This window comes from Cutaneotrichosporon oleaginosum (assembly GCF_008065305.1).
Source record: "Cutaneotrichosporon oleaginosum strain ATCC 20508 chromosome Unknown ATCC20508_contig03, whole genome shotgun sequence".
Taxonomy (NCBI): domain Eukaryota; kingdom Fungi; phylum Basidiomycota; class Tremellomycetes; order Trichosporonales; family Trichosporonaceae; genus Cutaneotrichosporon; species Cutaneotrichosporon oleaginosum.
In genome coordinates, this window is record NW_027072172.1 from 471389 (window position 1) to 493178 (window position 21790).

General features: G+C 60.4%; 6 protein-coding genes across 6 annotated transcripts; 3 read left to right on the top strand and 3 right to left on the bottom strand.

Moving 5' to 3' along the window:
• Positions 1-1227: 1227 nt before the first annotated feature.
• Positions 1228-2424, top strand: COLE_03376 (uncharacterized protein; the record flags this gene model as incomplete). The annotated part of the gene is made up of 1 exon (XM_018422533.2): positions 1228-2424. The coding sequence occupies one exon, from the start codon at positions 1228-1230 to the stop codon at positions 2422-2424; it is 1197 nt and encodes a 398-aa protein (XP_018280594.1).
• A 1539-nt stretch (positions 2425-3963) lies between these two features.
• Positions 3964-7164, top strand: COLE_03377 (uncharacterized protein; the record flags this gene model as incomplete). Its single annotated transcript, XM_065626283.1, has 6 exons — positions 3964-4045; positions 4159-4214; positions 4269-4380; positions 4467-5562; positions 5598-6092; positions 6129-7164. 6 exons carry the CDS (start codon positions 3964-3966, stop codon positions 7162-7164), a joined length of 2877 nt encoding a protein of 958 aa, XP_065482364.1.
• A 154-nt stretch (positions 7165-7318) lies between these two features.
• On the bottom strand, positions 7319-9123 carry COLE_03378 (uncharacterized protein; the record flags this gene model as incomplete). Its single annotated transcript, XM_018425948.2, has 2 exons — positions 7319-8834; positions 8930-9123. 2 exons carry the CDS (start codon positions 9121-9123, stop codon positions 7319-7321), a joined length of 1710 nt encoding a protein of 569 aa, XP_018280592.1.
• An 830-nt stretch (positions 9124-9953) lies between these two features.
• Positions 9954-11426, top strand: COLE_03379 (uncharacterized protein; the record flags this gene model as incomplete). Its single annotated transcript, XM_018426493.2, has 3 exons — positions 9954-10059; positions 10303-10444; positions 10658-11426. The coding sequence occupies 3 exons, from the start codon at positions 9954-9956 to the stop codon at positions 11424-11426; spliced, it is 1017 nt and encodes a 338-aa protein (XP_018280591.1).
• A 570-nt stretch (positions 11427-11996) lies between these two features.
• Positions 11997-13786, bottom strand: COLE_03380 (uncharacterized protein; the record flags this gene model as incomplete). Its single annotated transcript, XM_018425734.2, has 4 exons — positions 11997-12128; positions 12176-13130; positions 13264-13423; positions 13603-13786. The coding sequence occupies 4 exons, from the start codon at positions 13784-13786 to the stop codon at positions 11997-11999; spliced, it is 1431 nt and encodes a 476-aa protein (XP_018280590.1).
• Positions 13787-14653: 867 nt separating this feature from the next.
• On the bottom strand, positions 14654-18068 carry COLE_03381 (uncharacterized protein; the record flags this gene model as incomplete). Its single annotated transcript, XM_018425520.2, has 4 exons — positions 14654-16786; positions 16825-17335; positions 17391-17707; positions 17757-18068. The coding sequence occupies 4 exons, from the start codon at positions 18066-18068 to the stop codon at positions 14654-14656; spliced, it is 3273 nt and encodes a 1090-aa protein (XP_018280589.1).
• Positions 18069-21790: the final 3722 nt, after the last annotated feature.

Below are 21790 nucleotides of genomic sequence, written 5' to 3' on the forward strand. Positions count from 1 at the left end.
AGGGGGGTAAAGTTGCACGCGGCCATGACGGATCAATGGAGACGGATGTCACGTGAAAGGAGCTGCAGTGAGTTATGAGTCGGACTATGAACAACATGGAGATGTAAAGAGGATAATGGAGATGGAATTAGTGGGGTGATGATGGATGATGATGGCTACGGATGGTGGCAGGTGCGAGCAAGTGTGGTGGATTGGGTGGAAACCGGAATGCGGAATGCGGAAAGGGTCTGACGCACGGGGGAGAGAAAGATGAAGTGACACTTCTGTCAGCGGGTGCCCGCCTGCCATAGGACACTTGGGAAGGAAAAAAAAAGAAGTACATTGCATCTCGCACCAATTGCACTCAGCAGGGTGCACATAAGAAGTTTCACCATGCCAAGGCCGTGCTGAGATGAGGCGCTCTGAGCCTGATGCCACTCGGAGGTTGCTTCTCTATGGGAGGGGTGGTGCTGCTGTCTTCTGCTTCCGTCACGTCTCGGGCCTCTTGAGGGATTGCCAGAGATCTGAGAACGGCATCCATAAACCGAATCCAGCGAACAGTGCAGAGAGCGCAGCGGCGGGTGGGGCCGACAAGGTTACGGCTATCAACGGTAGATGCTGGCAGCCAGCAAGATAGCATCGGCGTCAGTAGCCAACAGCATCGAAGAAGTTCTGGCGATTTCGCACCGGCAAGTACCGGAGCATACCCTGCGACATGTGCTATTTCTTCCCCAGCTGCCTTTATCTTGAAATAGCGAGATGGCAAGTTTTTGAGCCGTGGCGGTGATGCAACGAGACGGAAGTCGTCTTGATCGCCGAACGAATCCGCACCGCGATTTCCATCATATCTCCTCCAATCCGCTGATAACGCATTAATTAAGAACAATGCAGTGCACGGAAGATGTACGGAGCCTGGCAAGTCATCATCAGCCGCATGGTACAGAGCAAGGAACCATGCTCCGTGGACCTTGCCGACATGGATGACTCCAATTTCTGGGTCCAGAGAGGCACCGCTTTGTAGCACGGGGGGCGGCAACAATGGGGCCTTCTGTTGTTGTTGGAAACGACGCAACTCCGATCGACATGCCGCGGGTTGTGCATTATTGGATATGCGGACTTTGGTGGGGTCGAGACAGGTGATCATCAAGCTTCCACACCTGTAACCAGCTACGAACGCTTGAACAGCGTTGACGGGCCGCGCATGTATATAAAGCTCTGTTTGGCAGTCTTTGCCAGTATCAACCCAACATGCACCCACGCACCCTCATGACGACATTCGCGACACTTTCGACTGCCGCCTCAAGTGCCTCCGCGTGGCGGATGCCCGATGAAGGCGAGCCACACCAGCGGACGTGGATGGCCTTTTCGTGGAACGAAACGCTATGGGAGGATGTCCTTCCCGTGGTGCAGAAGAACCTGGCCGACGTCGCTGCGGCCATCTCCCGCTTTGAGCCCGTGAGCATGCTCGTCCGGCCGGAGGACAAGACGACGCTGCAGGGTCTTCTCAAGGACGCGCCGAACGTTACGCTCGTCGACGCCGAACTCGACGACCTATGGGTGCGCGATACGGGACCCGTTTTCGTGCGCAACGACAGCAGTGTGGCCGGCGTAAACTTCAACTTTAACGGCTGGGGAAACAAACAGTGGCACGCCGCGGACGCCAAGGTCGCGGCGCAGGTGGCCCGCAGCACCGGCGTCGAGCTCCTCAGTACAGAGCTCGTGCTCGAAGGCGGGGCGCTCGAGGTCGACGGCCTCGGCACCGCGATCATAACCGAGAGCTGTGTGCTCAACGACAACCGCAATCCCGGGTGGAGCAAGGCGCAGGTCGAGGGCGAGCTCGAGCGCCTGCTTGGCATCACCAAGGTCATTTGGCTGCCCGGAATCGCAGGAAAGGACATCACGGACGGACACACGGACTTCTATGCGCGCTTCGTGGGCGAGGGTCATGTCGTTGCGGGCTTCGAGCCCGACACGACGAGTTTCGACCACAGCGTTACGACGACGCACCTCGGCATCCTGCGCGCTGCGACGGACGCGAAAGGCAACCCGTTGAACGTGACGGTGCTGAATGCGCCGTCGACCGTGCGCCGCGCGTACCGTAATGATGAGGACTTCGCGGCCGGATACATCAACTTTTACTTGTGCAACGGCGGCGTCATCGCCCCGCAGTTCGGAGACAGCGAGGCGGACGGAGCCGCCCTGAAGATCCTCCAGACCGCGTTCCCCGATCGCCAGGTCGTCCAGCTCAACATTGACGGTATTGCGGCGGGCGGGGGTGGCATCCACTGCGCCACGCAGCAGGAGATCGCTCGCGACCCCGCCAACCCTCCCGCTGCCCCGTCTGCTCAGCCGAGCACTTTCAAGGAGAGCTCCGGCACTCGTCGCAAGGCCCGCAGATGGCTCGGCGCTGTTGTTGCGGGCGTTGTTGGTGCTTCAGCCGTCTAGTCTAGACCCATGATTGCAGCAGAAACATGTAGACTGGCTGTACATGTATAGAGCGGTGCGAGCGCTAGTTCCATGTGTCTACAGCAGAAATTACAGGGCCTGCACCGCTATTGCCTGACTCCTGACGCCCAGGTCTTAGCGCTCGCGACGAGCGCTCAACCAGAGGCCTGCTGTCTGCGGGCTGGACCGGTGTACAGCGAGCGCCGAGCGAGGTCAGCAATGTGGGACAGTGAAAGCGCCAACCGACGCCACGGTGGCATGTCACGCCTTGCTGACACCGCGTCGATGAGGAGGAGGAGGAGGGATGCCTGGGCATCGCAGTCTTCCTGCACGCACAGCAGGTCAGCGAGTGCAGCAAGATGCGGAGGGAGTCAGTCAGTCTATCCGGTAAACTGATACCCAGAAAGCAGTGAGACAAGTGGGGGTGCCAAACCCGCTGTGGCCCCTTCGCAGCAACGAGGCGCGTGATGAGGAGCATGAGCGCTGACCAAGTTTGAGAGTGTTTCTGTTCCACCAGAACACTGAAAGACACAGAACAGGTTCTGAGTCATAGGGTGCCATCCCATGATGCAGCGCCAGGATCAAAAGGCGATGTCCAGAAGAAATTGTGAGCAAGATGGATCGATTAGGACAGTGACATGGCGGTTGGTGGTGCCTGCAACGAGGGTATCTCTGGGTTTGTCGGATCGGTTACTTGTTCCCAAAGACCCTTAAGCGACAGGCCGGGGTGACTGGGCACGGCCTGGGGCCACGCAGGCCGATGAAATGACACCATTCCCGATTTGGTTCCGCTCACAGAGGTACTGTACAGTACATGACGCTCGGTTAGACCAATCAGCGTGCAGGATGTTAGCGCAGAACGGGGAGGTTGTGAGAAAGCGGGGGTGGGGGTCGCGTGGTCGAAGTCAATGGGCAGCTGGCCAGACAAATTAGTTGGTGAGTTGGCATGTTGGCGGCTATGGCGGCATGCGGCGTCGAGGCATGCTGGCTTTCACCCAGGGATAAGGAGAGAGGAGATCGCGGTGGGCCAGGGTTGGCCGGGTGGCGGCGTGGACCGCGTGCAGCTGGGGTGTTTGGGCCTCGGACTATCCGGGGCGCCATTGCGTCTATACCGGTTACGGTTACTGCGCGCAGGGCAAGGGGAGAGCGCATTGCGAGAGGCGCGAGAAGAGGTGGAACGGAGGCAGGAAACCGGAGAGTACGGAGAGTATTGATTTGAGCAGAGAGACAGGGGCGGGTGGGAAAGAGGCCGGACGGTGGCCGATGATGTGAATCCAATTCAAACCCGAGTATTGTAAAGCTACAGTAGTAATACCTCCACCGCCATTAACCACAACCAGCCCAGCCGACATCTGCCTCTCGGCATGTGTCTTCTCTCTCTCTCGCTCGCTCCCAGCTCTGTCTCTCTCTCTCTCTTTCTATCTCTCTCGCCTTTCATCATCCCCCCCCCCCTCACTCATCTCCTCTCCTCTGGCCTCTTGAATCACCCTATCCTCTTGTCTAAACCCGTGGCTCCTGCAACCCCCACACCTCGTCATCATGGACAGCGACGACGCAATGGACGACAACGGGTTCGACCTCGGACACGCCTTCACCGAGGCCAACGAGACTCCCTCCTCCGGTAAAGGTGAGTCTGCTGACCTGCCCAATTGTTTCGCCGATGTATGTAGAGCTAACAGCATAGCTACACTCAAGCGGTGCGTTCTCTCCCACATCCAAATTCATCGCCACCGGGATGCGTACTGACATGTAGCGGTGACGCGTGCTTGGCCTGTCGTCGGCGCCGAATTGTGAGTACATCCTGGCACTTGACCTCTGGCCTTAGTGATATTAACGAACAACAGCGCTGCAACGCCGCCAAGCCGGCCTGCGCGACTTGCGTCCGCCTCAAGAAGGACTGCGTGTATGAGACGGGCAAAAGCACATCGCGCATCGCGCAGCTGAAAGCGCGAATTGGTAAGTTCGCGTCCGCCTTGATATCTTCCTTCCTACAGCGCGTGCCACCCACTTGCTAGCTCCACCGTAGCAGCGCTGACGTCCAGCCGAACTGGAGTCACAGCTGGCCTGTCGCTCGCCGGAGCAACAATCCAGCGGAGGCGAGCAGAGCTTGCAGCGTCGTGGTTCATCTGCCGAGGGGTCTGTTCCACAGTCAAGCGCGGGCCACCAGACCGGATCAGGCTCGCCACATGTTCCGACCCACCAGCTCGCCCACCAGCAGCAGACTCAGGAGAATCGCTTCCAGGTTTCTGCGTCCTCCTCAAGCCATGCTGGCCATACAATCTCTCCCTCAGCGCTGGCCACCCAACGCAGAGATGGATTGCTGCCCGTTCCTGCAGACGGCTACGCGCACGGTCCTCGAACACCGAGAAGCCCAGTCCGTACCCCGCAGGCTCAGCAGCAGCAACAGCATTACTTCTCCCACCAGCATCAGAAGGACCAGCATCATAACAACCCACAGCAACATGAGCAGCAACATATCACCCACAACGGCAACAATCATCACCATCACCAGAACCCCCAACGGCCGGCGTCGGCCTCGTCCTTCCCTTCGACACCGGCGCCGATGACCTCTGGTCACACGCACTCGGACACGCTCGGCACAGTGCTAGGTGCAACCCCTCGCTCAGGGCGCACACCATATCCGCAAAGCACAGGGCCGAGGCCCCTCGGCGCTCCCGACCCAAACTTCGACTTTGACCTCTCCTTCCTCGATCAGCCTGTGTCTGAGCTGAGCGCCGCCATGATGGGTGCGTCAATGGCTCAGAACGACCAGATCGATATGGTCGCGCTGAATCGCCGGTATCATGGCATCAGCGCAAGGTCCGATGTCACCGGTGTGCCTATGAAATCGCCAAGACCAGGCACTCGTGGGACGCCATTGCCTGACTCGGCGGATAGTCCTCTGGGACAGGCGCAACCCGGGGAGGCCCCGGCCCTCCTCAATAAGATGATGGGACAATTCCTCAAGCAACACCAGCAGCAAAGCGTCTCGTATTTTGAAGAAGACGAGGATGCTGAAATGGAGTTCCTTCCTTCGCTTGGCGATATCGAGATCCTACCCTCTTTGCCGCAGGGGCGTGAGCTCGTCGGAGGTTGGTTCGACCCTCATGACATCCCGCCAGCTGTCCGTGATCATCTGTGAGTAGCGCCTTCGCGGTCAAACCTGACCTTAGCCTGGACCTATTCTTTTCCAAGACCAACGCCGGGAACCTCTTCCATGTGGTCTTCCATCTGCCACGACTCTACTCTCGTTTAACAATGCCGCCAAACAAGCGTCCACACCCGTGCCTCATGTACGCGATGTACTCGTGCGCAGCCCGCCTCTCGTCTCAGCCAGCTATCAAGCAGCTTGAGGGGCAGTTTTACAGCATTGCCGAAAAGCAGATCCGTTTGGCCATCAAGAATCACGATCGCCTGTTGGACGTAGTGCGTGCTATGGCGCTCCTGGTCTCGTACCTCTTTGCAAAGGAGCAGTACAGTCTCGGCTACCACATGACGGGCACGGCCGTGCGTCTGGCCATCTCGTGCGGGCTTGATCGAATTCCAACATCTGTGTGGTCGCCACCACCTCCGTTCAATGCTGCGATCCACTGCACCTTACGCATGGGAGGATACGCCCTTCCTCCGCCTGAGGATCCGATTGACTTGGCAGAGCGCATCTATGCCTTGTGAGCCATCACATGTGGAGGGCGCTGACGATCCAGCTGGGCTGTGTACGAAACAGATTTGTGCACGGCCGTTGCCTACCTTTGGCACTCGGGATTCCCAATTGACGAGATCCGCACCCCATTGCCGCGGCCCATGATCGAGTACGAGCTTGGTATCGTCTCTGAGAAGGACGACGTCCCAATCGGCTCAGTGTTCGGCGCTACACCACCTCCCTACAACTCGGACACGTCCTTTATGGTCCTGCGCATCAAGGCCGTCACCTTCCTCGCTAGAGTGCTCAAGTTACGGCAGGACAAACCTGAAATCGAGCAGCCGCAGGTGGCACCAGCGACGCCTGAGCCGCACGGCTGTTCCTACCCCGGGTCACCATTCCCAGCACACATCACACATCCACAAGGATTTGCGCGCCTCAAATCCGGCCTGGATAGATTCGTGGCATCGCTTCCGGAATACATGCAGCCACCCTGGCAGTGGGATTCAGAGGACGACCGCGACCTCAGCCTCCCCCGCGTTCAGATTGGCCGCGACACCTCCATTATCCACTTCCTGATCGGCAACGCCTACATGCAGCTGTGGAACGTGCGTGCCCTGGACGCCGAAAACACTGTCGCCATTCTCATTGCGCGCCGCCTTGTCAACGTCATGTACCTCTTCCAGACGGAGCCTCTTAGCACAGGCTACGACATCTTCATGATCACCATCTGGAACGAGGTGGCCATGATCTTGCTGCGTGAGGCAAAACGCCTCCAGTATGTCGGTGACCACGAGAAAGCTGCCCTCATCGATGCCGATCTTGGTGTAGCCATCACTGCGCTCAAGAAATGGGGAGATGTCGACCTCGCCAATGAGCATGACGGCGCGGACATTGCCGCCATGAACGGCAAAATGCTTGACCAGCTACGAGCGATGAGCGAGCAGGACTGGGCTGAAGCGGTGGCAGAGAGCCAGCGTCGTTACGGCGGGGGTGCGCCTGGAAGCCCAGGCGTAGCATCTGCGGCCATGGCCGGTTTGGCAAGCATGACATGTCCTCAGCGGGCCAGCTGTGGCGCGACGCAAAGCGCGTTAAATTGAGCTTGCCCCAGGTAATTTGTGATGGTTGTAACATGCAGGATGTGTATCAATATGGCCGCGGGTTCCTAATGTCTAGATAGTACTGATTTCTTAGACGAGTCGTCTGCCGGCTCTGCCTCTATCAGGCGGTGCGAATAGCGGCATGGGCAACTCACTACACCTGGAACTGACCGGACGTCTTGTCGGTGACGCCTTCGCTGTAATCAAACACCTTGCGGCCGCGGAGGTAGGTCTGCTCAACGCGACCGCGGACAGTCTTGCCGAGGTAAGGCGAAACCTTGTTACGGAAGAGGAGGTGGTCCTTGGTGATGACCTCTGATGCCTCGGGATCGAAAATAACGAAATCGGCATCGTAGCCGGCCTTGAGCTCGCCCTTGATGCCCTCGAGGCCGACCTGGCGGGCCTGATTGATGCCAAGCCACTCGACGAGACGGGGGACTCCGACATCGAGCTCGGTGTGGAGGAGCTGGAGTCCGAGGCCGAGGGACGAGACACCGCCCCAGGCAGACATGAACCCGCCCTTCTTGAGCTCGGGGGTGCACGGCGAGTGGTCCGAGACGACATACTGGATCTCCCCGTTTTTGACGGCCTTGATGAGGGCGCGGCGGTTCTTAGCGTCACGGATGGGCGGGCAGCACTTGAACTGTGCCGCGTCGCGAGGCACATTCTCGGCCTCGAGGCAGAGGTAGTGGAAGCATGTCTCGACGGTGAGGTTCTTGACGGGCGCGCCACCGTCGGTGCCGGCCCGGGCGGCGCGGAGGGCAGGCAGCGCGCTTGCCGCTGAGAGGTGGACGATGTGGAAGCGGAGGTCGGGGAACGCGCGGCAGATGCGGAGGACGAGCTGGAGCGCGTCCTCCTCCATCTTTGGCGGGCGGGTCGCGAGCCACGCGGCGTACTCGCCACCCGAGGCGAGGTAGGAGCCTGCAAACACGGCGCCCATGATGGGAATGGCAAGAGGCGCGTAGTTGCGGATCTGGTCCATGCCCATGATGTAGGCGCCGACGGTGACGCCGAGTGCGGGGCCGACAGTGAGGGCCATGGCGATTTGGTTGGGGCCCGGGCCACCGTCGACGGCGAGGTGCTGCGGCTTCCATGGCGAAAGGTAGGTGGCGAGCGTAACGCCGAGGAAGCTGGCAATGCCGGTCGCGACAGTGCCGAGCATTGCTTGGCCCGTGTTGCGCGCGTGAACGATCGTGCCGAGGGCGACGGCGAGGCCGATGCTCAACACACTTCCCCAGCTTGCGGGCACGAGGCCGCTCGTGTCGTTGTGTCCGTGCGGGTCGAGCTCGGCGTGGAACATGACCAGTGCGTCGGTGCCCTTGAGTGCGGAGCAAGCGTCGTGGATGTCCTGCTCGCTGACGTGCGGGAACTCGTCCACGCCAGAGTGGAGGAGGAAACACTTGAAGCCCTTCACGCCGGCCTTGACGAGCGGCACGAGGTCGCCGGCGTTGCCGGGGATAATGCCGCCCCAGAAGCCCGTGTCGCATGCAATCCCGGCGTCCTTCGCCGCAGCTTGCTTCTCCCTCAAGTTGGCCACGGTCGTCGTAGGCGGAATCGAGTTGAGGGGCATGTCTACGAGGGTGGTGACGCCGCCCGAGACTGCGGCCTGCGTGCCCGTCGCGAAGCCCTCCCACTGGGTGCGCCCCGGCTGATTCAGGTGGACATGTGTGCTGATGTCAGCGGGGGGAACATTGGCACACAGATGAGGCTAAGCAGCTTGCCGATTGCGATAAAGCTCTGCCCAGTGCTCACGACCTGGACTCACTCGATCAGACCGGGGAGCAGCACCTTGCCCTTCGGTACGCGGATAACATGCGCGCCCGGCGCAGGCTCGAGACCACTTCGAACAGCCGCAATCTTGCCATCGGCAATGTCGATGGACACGGGGACATAGTCGAGGCGGCCGGGGAGGACGGCCTGCTCTGCGACGACGGTGGTGGTTGGCTTGGACGCGGACATGATGAGTGGAAGGTGATGAGAGGGAGAAGAGGGGCAAGAAAGAAAAGTGGGGGCGGCCCCCAGCGGGGTGTGCGGCACGGGAGGTTAAGTGCGATGAGAACGGAGCAAACGAGTAGTGGCTATGGTGGGCATTGGCGATTGTGGAAGGTGGATAAGTGGATATGGTGGAGGCGGGGTAGGCACGGACTATGGACGCGATTGCGGGGATCCGAATTGGCCTTAGAAAAGCAGCATAGCCAACGCCACTTGATACCGCGGCTGGATGCGGATATAGGTGGGCGTATGTATATGGACATCCGGAAGTAGGCTCCCCAAATGACCACGTGCTCTTGAGACGCCTACAGTTTCTGGTAGGCTTGGAAGGCCTTTCATAAGTGGGGGAACCGTTTAGGACGAGGAAAAGGCCGAGAACGTTCCGCACCGGAAGGTTGGCCTGGGGGCCGTGCGGTGACACCGGGCATATGGGCATCGTGCTGGACGCGGACAGAGGCACGAGGGATTCTCCGACCTCCGGCAACTTGGTCACCGTAAGCCACTCCGGCCCATTCCGGACGGGCGATCGGGTGCTCGCAGGCTGCAGGCTGCAAGCCGCAGGCTGCGGTGGCGTGACTGGCAGGCAGGCATGCGTGGCTGGCATGCATGGGTGGGCTGCATCAGGTGCTCGCCTGGGCCAGAGGACCAGGGTGAGTACCGCCGGCTGGTGTCTCGCAGGGCCGACGTCACAGCCCCACGCGTTCTGATTGGCCCCGCCAAGCGACGACACGGATTCATCCACCACTATACAAAGAACGCTTCCTCCACCTCATCACCCATCCGAAAAACCACCCACAATGTTCGCTCTCCGTGCTGCCTCCAAGTCTACCCTCGCCCGCGGCTTCGCCACCTCCGCTCGCGCCGACTACCGCTGCGTCGTTCTGGGTGCCGGTGGCGGTATTGGTGAGTAACTTCGCCGGAGGAAGGAAGCGGAAGACGCGCGATCTCGAGAGATGCTGCTTTATGCCGGAGGTGGACGTCGAGGTCGGGTGAATTGATGGCGAGCGGGGCCGGAGTTCTTCTCGGTGTGTCCCGCCTAAATCGTCCTCCCACAGCCGTCCTGGACCTCTTTCATCACGCTCTAGCTTTGCTGGTCGCTTCGTCACCTTCTCTTCGATTACGCTGGGCACATCGCTAACCGCTCAGGCCAGCCGCTCTCGCTCCTCCTCAAGGAGAACCCCAAGGTGACTGAGCTCGCCCTTTACGATGTCCGTGGCGCCCCCGGTGTTGCCGCCGACGTGTCGCACATCAACACCAAGTCCAAGGTGACTGGCCACGCCGCTGAGGAGTGAGTTTTCCGCCAGCGATGGCGTGCCGGAGTGGCCGAAGGGTCCCGGGAGAGAGTGAAAACCCCCGGCCGAAGACGCCGATCTCGCACCCTGCCAGCCAGGTCATTGCGTTATCGGCGATACTTCCGACCCGCACCTCGGGTCCTCGGACTCGAGCACGGAGCACAGAAGCAGACGCAGCCCCCTCCCGAGCAGCACACGCTAACAGGCAGCATTGCTGGTGCGCTCAAGGGTGCCGACGTCGTCATCATCCCCGCCGGTGTCCCCCGCAAGCCCGGCATGACCCGTGACGACCTCTTCAACACCAACGCCGGCATTGTCGCGACCCTCGCCCAGGCCGTCGCCGACAACTGCCCCAAGGCGCTCGTGGGCATCATCTCGAACCCCGTCAACTCGACCGTCCCCATTTTCGCCGAGGTTCTCAAGAAGGCCGGTGTCTATGACCCCAAGCGCCTCTTCGGTGTCACCACCCTCGACGTCGTCCGTGCCTCGCGCTTCGTCTCGGAGATCAAGGGCAACGACCCCAAGGACGTCAAGGTGACCGTCGTCGGCGGTCACTCTGGCCCCACCATCGTCCCGCTCCTTTCGCAGACCGAGTCGTCGGCCGACATCAAGGGCGAGACCTACGACAAGCTCGTTCACCGCATCCAGTTCGGTGGTGACGAGGTCGTCAAGGCCAAGGACGGTGCTGGCTCCGCCACCCTCTCGATGGCGTACGCCGGTGCCCGCTTCGCCGGTGCCCTGCTCCGCGGCCTCGACGGCGAGGCCGGCGTCGTCGAGCCCACCTTCGTCGAGTCGCCCCTCTTCAGCGGCGAGGGCATTGTCTACTTCTCGTCCAACGTCGAGCTCGGCCCCGAGGGTGTCAAGAAGATTCACCCCCTCGGCAAGCTCTCGGCTGAGGAGGAGACCCTCCTCAAGGCCTGCCTCCCCGAGCTCAAGAAGAACATTGAGAAGGGTGTCAGCTTTGTCAACAAGGCCTAAGCCTGTAGCTTTGCGAGCGTAGATGCATGAGTAGGCAGCAAGTATGAGGCAGGTGCGAGTGCAGGGTGCCGGAGCTGGCTTATCGCGCGCACAGGAGGCGTAGGCCAGAAGCCTGACGGGGGTCGACTGACGAAGTAGACTATTTTGAGAACGCATGCACATGGCGCACCCGGGCCGGCCACACTTGCTGCGCATCCAACAACTAGCAGGGCTCTGCTTTCGCACTTGGTGTACGGGTCAGCCTAGACACTCGCGTGCTATTAGCACATGAGCAGAAACGAGCATCCGCAACCACGAGTATGCTGGACGACGACAGCCGAGTTGAGCCTGTTGAGCAAGCGTCGATACGGATCATCGCGATAAACAGAGGGCTCAACGGGTGACAGGCGTCCACTCCCCGGAGAAACATTCACTGCAACCATCTCACACACCCTCCTTCGGCTTCCGCATTCTAACTGCATACCGCAAGTCTATACAGGCGCCCGGTGGACACCCGCCGGCGCCAACAAGCACATCCACTCAAGTACAGCCGCCGACACCGCACCCTCTTGAACTTTTACCGCTTGAAGCTTAGAAGATGGTGACGACCTCCTCCGCGCTGGTGGGGTGGATGGCCACGGTAGCCTGGAAGTCTTTGCGCGTCGCGCCGCACTTGATGGCGACCGCGAAGCCCTGGAGGATCTCGTCCGAGCCGACACCGATCTGACGTCAGCTAAGCCGGGGGTGCCGGCGATGCTATCAGGACTCACCATGTGGAGGCCGACGACGCGCTCCTCGGGCCCCGCGCAGATGACCTTGTACGCGGTGGGCTGCTTCTGGTCCTCGTCGAGCATGGCGCCGCTCATGTCGCGGAAGCGGGTGGTGTAGACCTTGATGCTGTCGCCAAACTTCTTGCGGGCGTCGGGCTCGCTGAGGCCGACCGAGCCGATCGTGGGGTGCGTGAACACGACAGACGGGATGTTCTCGTAGTCGAGCTTGTCGTCCTTGTACTGCGGGCCGCCGAAGAGGCGGTTGCTGAGGCGGCGGCCGGCGGCGATGGCCACGGGCGTCAGCAGCGCCTTGCCGCCAATGTCGCCGAGCGCGTAGATGCCCTCGACGTTGGTCTCCTGCCACTCGTTCGCGACGACGTTGCCCGCCGCGTCCGTCGCGACGCCGACCTTGTCCAGGCCCAAGCCGTCGGCGTTGGGCACACGCCCAATCGCCCACAGCAGCGTGTCGACCTCGAGCGCCGGCCCGTTCTTCTGGTGCACGCGCAGCCCGCCGTCGATCTTCTCCACCTTGGTGATGCCCGTGTCCTTGTGGATCTTCATCCCGCCGTGCTCCATCCAGGGAAGAAGGACGTCGGAGAGCATGGGGTCGAACGTGCGCAGCACGGCGTTCTTCCGGATCAGGAGGTGCGTCTCGGAGCCAAGGCCGTTGAAGATGCCTGCAAGCTCGACAGCGATGTATCCGGCGCCGGCGACGGCGACACGCTTCGGCTGCTCCTCCAGCTCGAAGAAGCCGTCCGAGTCGATGCCGAGCGACGCGCCGGGAACCTCCTCGTCAGACGGGATGTGCGGCTTGCCGCCGACGGCGATGACAATCTTCTTGGCCTTGACAGTGTAGTTTTCGCCGTTGAGCGACTTGATGTTGAGCGTGTTCTTGTCGATGAACGAAGCGTAGCCCTCGTGGTAGTCGACCTTGTCCTTGGCGAGGTTGCGGTCGCTGGATGTTAGTGGGAGTTCCGCGACGTCCGACTTCTAGCATATAATCGCCGGACCGCCCGCCTTTGGGCCAAGGCCAGACCACGAATTACGCAGATCGGCTCCAGCCTCCCCCCACGCCCAGAAGCACTCACTAGATGCCGTTCAGACGCTCGATGTACGCGTCACGCTTCTTCTTGAGCATGGGCCAGTTGAAGCTGGCCGCGATCTTGTTGTTCTCCTCGGCGTTGCCGAAGCCGTACGCCGCGGCGTGGCGGAGCGCGCTGGCCTCCTCGGAGGTGTACCACATAACCTCTGGCGGTGAGCGTCATCGGTACTGGTGAGCGGAGAGAGGAGGCCGGGGAAGAGGGGGAGAGATGGAGGAGGGCCGGGGGCCGGGGCGCTGCCCGCCATCGCACACTCTCGTCGGTCGTGGCTCACCGACCACCGACCACCCCCGCCTCGCCTCCCTCCTCGTGCTCCACGCTACTCACTCTTGGGCACGCAGCCGACGTTGACACACGTCCCGCCGAGACGGTGCGTAGCCTCCGCCAGGCCGACCTTTGCGCCGTAGCTCGCGGCGCGGCGGGCGGTGCCGAGGCCGCCGGACCCGCCGCCGATCACGAACATGTCGTACTCGCCGACGGCTTCGGCCTGCTGTACGGGAATGGGGGGCATATTGCGGGGCGCGGAGGACGAGAGTGTGCGGGCGAAGTGGAACTGCGGGGACGGGGCGAGGTAGCGGGCGGAGCGGGCGGAGGGGGTGTGCGCGGAGTGGGGGGAGACGGATGAAAGTGCTCGGAGAGTGGAGGCGCAGAAGACGCGTGCGCGCGGACGGATGGAGGCGAGAGACTGCAGCTTGGATGTGGGCGCGATGGTAGCTGGCTGTATAAGTAGGAAATCGAGATGCGGTCACAGGCATTTTCAGATCAGCAGTGAGCCAGCCAGCGGCCAGCGGGGAGCCGGTAGCAGTCGCCGAAATGACCAAGCATGCAGAGCCACGCGGAGGGAGTCACTCCGATGACGCCATTCGCGGGGCACACGTCAAAGGCCGATAAGCTCTCCGCACTGGGCGTGGAGTACGCAGCATTCTTTGCGAGCCGTCGAGCCAGCACACACGCAACGGACTGCTCGAGGACGCGTGCATCACCGAGGCTGAGCAAGCCTGCAGCGAGAAGTCCTCGAAGACAATGCAGCCGGCAAGTCCGTGCTTGCTGATTCGGAACGCGCCGGTGATTGGTCAGCGCCCGGCGACTGCTTTCTCCGCATCGCAGACGCCGTGAGCGCCCGCTTACACCCCTCAGCGAGCGCTGCCTCACATGCTGCATGATAAAAAATGTACAAATGAAATAAGGTAGGTCGTAGGTTGACAGAAGGTCGTGCGTTCGTAACAATGGATGCCAATAATAATGAACGTCTGAGGTCGTGACGGCTGAAAGCGTGCTCGTTCAACTTGTAGTTGCGGTGAGTGTATGCAAGGAGTGCAGATAGTGTGAGAGGGGGAAGGAGGCAGGGAGACAGGTGATATGGGGATGAGAGTGGCGCCTAGTCGGCCTTGCCAAGCACCTGGCCCCACGCGATGGGCGCAGTTGGCTGGAGCTCGACCCTCGGCGCGGATGAGCCCGCCGGGCCAGGCGAAGTCGTGCCCGACGTGTTCTCATCGGCTGTCGTCGAGCTCTCGATCGAGGAGCGTGACGTTGCGCCCGAGCGGTCGGTGGGACGCTGGCGGCGTGCCTTCTGGCGGCCAAAGAGCGAGGGGATATCGCCCGAGCGGTTGCTTGACCGTTTGCTCCCGGGAGTGAGAGCGGCGATCATCGAAGCTCGCCTGGTCGTCGCATCATCAGGGCTCAGTGTCTGGTTGTCACGCATGGATACTGCGCGCGAAGCCGCGCGCGACGTGGTCCCTGCGGACGCGGACGGCGGAGGCATGCCGCGGATCGAGTTTACCGGTGAGGCAGCAGCGGAATTGGGTGCGGAAGGACGGAGCGAGTCCCCAGGACGACCCGCCGGAGCTGGGAACGCCTTGATCTTCGTGAATGCCCTCCTCGTGTTCTCAATACCCCGCGAGGCAAAGAGAGGCGGACGCGTCTTGGATGGGCTCCTGTCGGACGATGTGTCCGATGTCTCAGTGCTGGCAGGCTTGCGCAGTGACGACGGCGTGCGGAACGTCGAGGTTCGACGGCTCCGAGTCGCCTGCGGCCGTCGGCTGAGCACGCGCGAGAATAGCGATGCCCGCCCGGACTCGTTGGCACCGTTAGGCAGCTCCGGGATGGCATCGGCGTCCAGCTGTTCCCAGTCTTCGTCGCCCAGCTGTCCAAAGGTGCCGTTGAGGTCAACAGAGAGACGCGCGTGCGGATACGAGTCGATGCTCGGGAGGTGGCGGTGGCGGCGGATAATGAGGTTGGGGCTACCCTGGTGCGCAGACGGGATTGAGATGACATCCGAGACCGAGAGGCCGCTGAGCGGCGGGCCGGATGGTAGACGGGGCATCTGGCCGTCGGCAGGCATCGCAATGTCTCCACGAATCTCCTCGACGTCGTCAACCTCAACAGTCGGTACCGGGTGGCTGTTCATGGCGTGCGACGATGAGACGACGGAGTCCGAGGGCGGTGGAAGGCGGATTGATGGAGCCTTTGGAGAGACAGGACTAGACACAATCTTGGTGTCAATCGATGGCGCCTTGGTGCCAACAGACAGCGCCTTGCTGGAGGTAGAGGACGCCTTGGTCGCGGTAATAGAGGGAGGCTTTGACACAATAGAGGTGGGGCGCATTGCATTTGACGACTGCCTCGTCGCAATGGACGAAGGTCTGGTCGCAATGGTGGGCACCTGCGTCGGGATGGAGGGAAGCGAGGGCGCAGATGTCGCAACAGACGAAGCCTGGCTCCTGATTGACGGAGCTTGGGCGTCGGTAGGGGCCTTTGAAGACACGGGTGACGGGGTGTCGCGCTCAGAGGGCGATGCGGATGCAGCGGCGGGCGCCTTGGGGGTGACTGCCTCCGCGGTGGTATCGAGACGTGGCGTACCGTCAACCGCGCCGTCTTCCTTGCCCTCCATGGTTGACTCCCCGTCAACGTTCAGATCAGCCGCGTGGCTGTCTGACGGCGTCTGCAAACGCTCGAGCTCCTGGGACGCTTCCTGTCGACTGCCGTCATGCGAGATATCGGGCATCGAGATGTCACGCATCTCGGAGTCATCCTCAGCTGATGGCGACACTACCATACGCTCATGCATGGCTTCGTCCGCCGACTCGTCGTGCGCCTCATCGTGCGACGCCAGGTCGTCCTCGATCCCCTCCATAGGCTCGTCAGTTTGGAAGCCGCCATCATCTGCGGGCGCGTCGGTATCGTCAAAGCCTTGGCACGACCATTCGAACGTCTCGAGTTCGCGGGCAAACTGATCCTGCAACTTTGCGTATATCTCGTCGTTCGTGAGAGCGTTTTGCTCGTGCTCCGTGTCCTTGCCATAGTCGTGGCCCGACATGTCGACAGTGGGTGTCTCCTCAAGGCAGAGGCGGGGGAAGAATTGAGTGTTGTACTCAGCCACAGGATCAATCTCAAGCTGGAAAGGATCCTGGTAATCTCCCTTGGCGACGGTTGCCCAGTCAACGTTTGTAAAGTACGGATGGCTTTTGACGCTCGGCTCCGTGAGACGAAACATGGGCTCCTTCTGCAGCAGCTGCAATGTCAGTATATCGCAGAGAACATCGCACTTACGCCATCGATGAAGTCGTATGTAATCGAGTCAATTCTGTACCGGTCCTTGAGATAGCTGACCGGGTGAGAGTCTCCTCTGTAAATGGCGTCCCAGCGTGCATTGACAACGCGATCGTACAACTGCGCGTTGCTCTCGTCCTCGTGCCCGCGGAAGGGGACGCGGCCAGTCAGACATTCGCAGACAATGCAGCCTAATGCCCACCAGTCGATGGCGTAGGTGTAATGATTGCGCTTGATGACTTCTGGAGCAAGGTACTCCTGTGTGCCGACAAACGAGTATGCACGGTCCCACGTAAGCTCGCCGTTGCGATACGAGCCGAAGCCCTTGCCAGCGTAGATGGGAGGGGTACCCTTGCCCTCGATGTAATCTGGAGGAAGCTTGACTGGTATAGGTTCTCCGCGATACCCGAAGCTCTTGGACAACCCAAAGTCGGCTAGAACAGCGTGTCCGTGCCAATTGAGCAGAATGTTTTCTGGCTTGAGGTCGCGGACGAGAATACCTTCTCGATGCCTGTGCGCGTCAGTCTGGTTGCCCACCCACACCCAGGCTTGAGGCGTGCACGTACAATGCCTCGAGACCAGCCACAATATCGCATGTGTAGAATCGTGTGCGGAGGGGGCCCAGGATGCCATGGATCTCCATTTGCGTAGCGAGGTCGCCACCCGGATAGAACTCCATGACGAGGTAGAAGTTCTCCTTGTCGCAGAACGAGTAATAGAGACGCGATACGAAGGCGTTCTTGCGTTCTGGGCACGAAAAGTGACGAAGAATCTCCTGTTCTGCCAGTGTGTGGTCGAGCTCATCGTTGGCCAAAACCGCGCGCTTGGATATAGCCTTCATCGCGTGTACGCGGGAGCTCGGGGTGTGCTTGACGAGCAAGACCTGGGAGGCGTCAGCGCAGTCACACTCGGCATCCAGGGGCATCACTCACTCGCCCCGCGCAACCCTTCCCAAGCACGCGAATGAGTTGGAAGTCGCTGAGCTTGGGCATGGCGGTGGTGCTAGCAACTGGCTGAGTTGATGAGGCTTCATTGCCGTTCCCTTCCGCTGCGTCCGCCGTATCTGGGTTTGGCACGTTTGTCGATCCGGCGATGGCATTCTTGAGCGCAACGGCAGCTGCGCTGTTGCCTGCAGGGGACGATCCGGAAGTGTTCGTTGTGCCGACAGCCATCTGTGCGGAGCACCGAGGCGGGCTTGGGGGCGGGGATGACGGGAGGGAGATTCTGTACGGTACTGAGACCATACGGACGACGATGTTTACGAGGAATGGGCTCTGAAGTGAGCGAGAGCTGGAAGAGAGAGAAGAGGCTCGCAAGAGGAGAGAATCGTATAACGACGCAAGGGAGGGATGAGCTGTTGGTCCCACACTTGCGCGCCCAGTTGACCATGTCACACTCACAAGTTGCGACGAGCTTCGGGTATGAACCCTAGTCGTCTGGAGGATGCGGGTGAGAGATTAGGCGGGTAGAAAGTGGTGTTTGGTGCAGTTGGCGTTGGATAAGAATGTTGTGACTGGCTAGTAGATGATAGATGAGACAACTTTGAGAGTGAGAGGGAGTGGAGCAATGTTAAGATGTGTGCTGTGGGTCGGATGAATTGGGAGTGGGACAGCAGCGCACTGAACACGCTCTTGAATTGACTGGCAGCTGGCAGCTGGCAGTAGGTAGGTGGGTAAAACGAGGAGTGAGGCCCGTGCTGGCGAGTGTGCTTGGTGCGTTCGGGAGCAACTATCCCTCAAGTACCCAAGTGCGCTTGTTGATTGTGGTGTGGGGCCTGTGGGGTATTACTGCAGCCGTGTGTGCGTGCGTGGGATCGTGAGAGGATGGGGGTTGTGTGCGGTATTGTGTGTGCTGTGCGCGCTGTGTAACGTGTGCCGACGCGCTGAAGTGCCGTCAACAGTCAAGTGCGAGGTGATTACAGTGAAGACGAGGGACCAAGGAGGGTGGTTGATGTAGAGGAGAGACGGAGACTGATCGATCTCGAAGGTAGTCGCCTGGTCTCGAGCTGAGAATGGGCAATATCGTGAGGCAACGAGTTGATGAGCTGGTTGCGTTAGAGGCTGTGGGTATGACGGGAGAGAGAGGAGGGGGAGAGAAGGAGAGGAGGAGGTCGGGGACCGGGGGTATGAGAGGCGAGAGAGAGATGAGAGAGGTGGGAGACGTTTAGGTTGCCCAGGGGGGGAGGGGGGGGAGGGGGGGAGAGAGATGGTCAATTGACCAGAGACGATGGTGAGGAAAACGAGAGTGGAGTGGATTGAGAGGAGTGATAGAGGGGAAGGCGTGCAGCGCGGCAATGACGGCGTTGTGGTGGTGGTGGATGTATCGGATCGGGGCAGCGGAGCCAAAGTAGTAAGACACACACGCTAATACACCAATACACCAATACACCAACATACCGAATGTCCTTAATGTTGGCTTGCTAGCTTGCTAGACTGCTCGGCGCACCTTTGTCCTGTATCCCGTGCCAGTGCTAGCGCGCGGATGGCGTGGGGTGACGCGCGATGCTTGTGACTGCCCAGCTGCCCAGTGATGCCTTTGGCTTTGTTCACTGCACCTGCACCTGGCGCTTGGACCGGCGTTACCTTGAGTTGAGGGCTGGAGAGGAAGTCGAGTGGCTAGATGGGCAAGTGGTGGCGAGTCGAGGCTGTCGAAGGAAATGGTATAGGCAAAGCGTGATGCGCTTCACAGCGGGTGGGTGAGAATGGTAGATGCGAGATGAAGTTGGGAGAGGATTGAGAGGGGAGGAGAAGGAAGTGGTGGTGGAAGAGAGCGTACAGTGTGTGGAGGACTGTCCTGTATGTGGGTTGTGTCCTTGCTAAGGGCCAGCACTAGAAACACTGGGGGGGGGGGGGTGACAATTCCTCGTAGTTGACGGTTGGGCGGCCTGGATGTGTCCGAGGGTGAGATGATATTGCTAGTTGGGGAGTGTTGCCTGTCTCAAACGTTATCCGCTGCTCTGTGTACTCGGCGGCATCTTTTGGTATCTCTGATCATTTTGATGCATGCTCGGATTAGCTCGCTGGCAGCGGGTACTGCAGGTAGCTGAAGCTATGCATCAACATGCAACTGCAGGCGCGCAGGCATTACAGGATGACCGGGCCGAGCATTGCGGCATCACCAAACCCTGTCACAAACTTCGGGCTTGAGGTTTCACGGTTGCGTCGGATCACCTTCATGAGTGATCGCTGATGCTCCCGGCTTCTGCCTGCAGCTGCCTGCAATTCCTGCAACCTGCCAGCTCAGCATCTGCCATCAGGTCATCAGGCCATCAGCTTGCGGCTTCCAATCCATCACAATCAACTTGAGTCAGCCATGCCTTGGCCCCCAAGTATGGCCAAGTAGGCTCTGTACTTGCAGTACAGTAGAGGCTCGCGATATCGCAATCTACAGGACTACTAACAAGATTTCAGAAATCCCATCGCTGATCCCCATATCCCCATGCCGTCTCCCTGTCTCCCGGCAGCCATGAATGACGGGCCGCAGCCACCAAGCACCCGGCGCGCCCGGCGTGCACTCTTATTAACATCCTTGGCATCCTCTCGCAATCGCCGTCTTGTCCATTCAATAATCCTGCGTCCTATCGACGCCACCCGGTCCCACACCCCCCCAGCCGCTTCCCGTCCCGTGAGCCCGTCAGCTACGCGTCCAGACGCGTTGCATTACAAGTGCGAAGCTGGGCTTGCTGGGGAAACGGGTTGGCGCGGGTAGGCGCCCTGCGGCTCGAGGCTTCCATTACCATCACTCGGGCTGCTTCAGGACCAAATCAGGATCACCAGGTCCCAGGGGGGCAGGGCCTAGGAGGAGGTTTCAAAATCTCACTCAGACCTTGAAACGTGCCCGAGTGGGGGGGCGGCATAAGATCGCGTGGTAAACACGTTAATGTTGCGCGCCTGGTGCCTCTATCATAGGCATGCTACAGACGTTTGATGTTTCTTTCCAACCTCAGGCACTCAGGGTCTGGGGAGGCCAGGGATGCGTGTCGCCAGGGCAGAAGGCAAACATGGGCTCGTGCGTGGAGTGCGTGGCATGCGTACAGTAGGCGCGTGGGGAGAGAGGAGAGCTCAATACAGCGCAGAGAGCCTTTGTGTCACGGGAGATACAGGCACGGCTGGCAAGCTGCGGCGCGCCGCGGCGCGAAATCCGTGAGTCCACAAGGAGGAAGCGCCACAGGACGCGTCTTCATGTCCTCAGCTGTTGTGCCCTCACTGACTCGGTGGGATATGGCAGAGATTGCGGGAATCAATGCGGCTGTTGGCTCCCAGCTGCTGGGACGTAGCTGGGACGTTGATCTATTCCCTCCTTGGGAGAACATAGTAGCGCTTCATAATGAAACACAACCACCATCCATCAATGCATGCCATCACGAAACGAGACGCCAACAGAGGTCACTGAGGTACATGTAGACGAGACTATGACCGAGCCACCGAGGTCATTGCGCGCGTTCTGAGCGTGACCGTGCATGCCCTTGCCAGCCCCGTATCAGTAGACGATGCACAACTCCGGCTGCGGCGCTGCGGGTTGGTCAGAGTCAGTCTGAACTTTGAATCTCGCTCGCTCCACCCTGCCCATCACCGCACCCCCCAGCCCTTCCTTCCACCCTGCCTCGTGCCTCCTCCTCCTCCTCCCCCTCCTTTGCACCCCCCCCCTCCACCACCCCCCCTCCACCACACACACCCCTTCGAGCAACGCGACATTGTGTCGTCGCTCATCATCATCCTCCTCCTTGTCCCCGACACTCACACCGCCCTCATCCTCACATCCTCCCACGCTCTCACACTATCACGCCCCTCTTCACGACCCACCCACTGTCCACTCCAGCTGCATCTGCACACTTGAAAGGAGACCCAGTCTCGTCAAACACCTCTTAGACAAGTACAGTACAGTACATTATCCCGCCCGAATTAGGTCTCCCCCTCCCCTCCCGCCCGCGTCTCTTCCCTTGAATCCTCACTCTTTCCCCCATCCC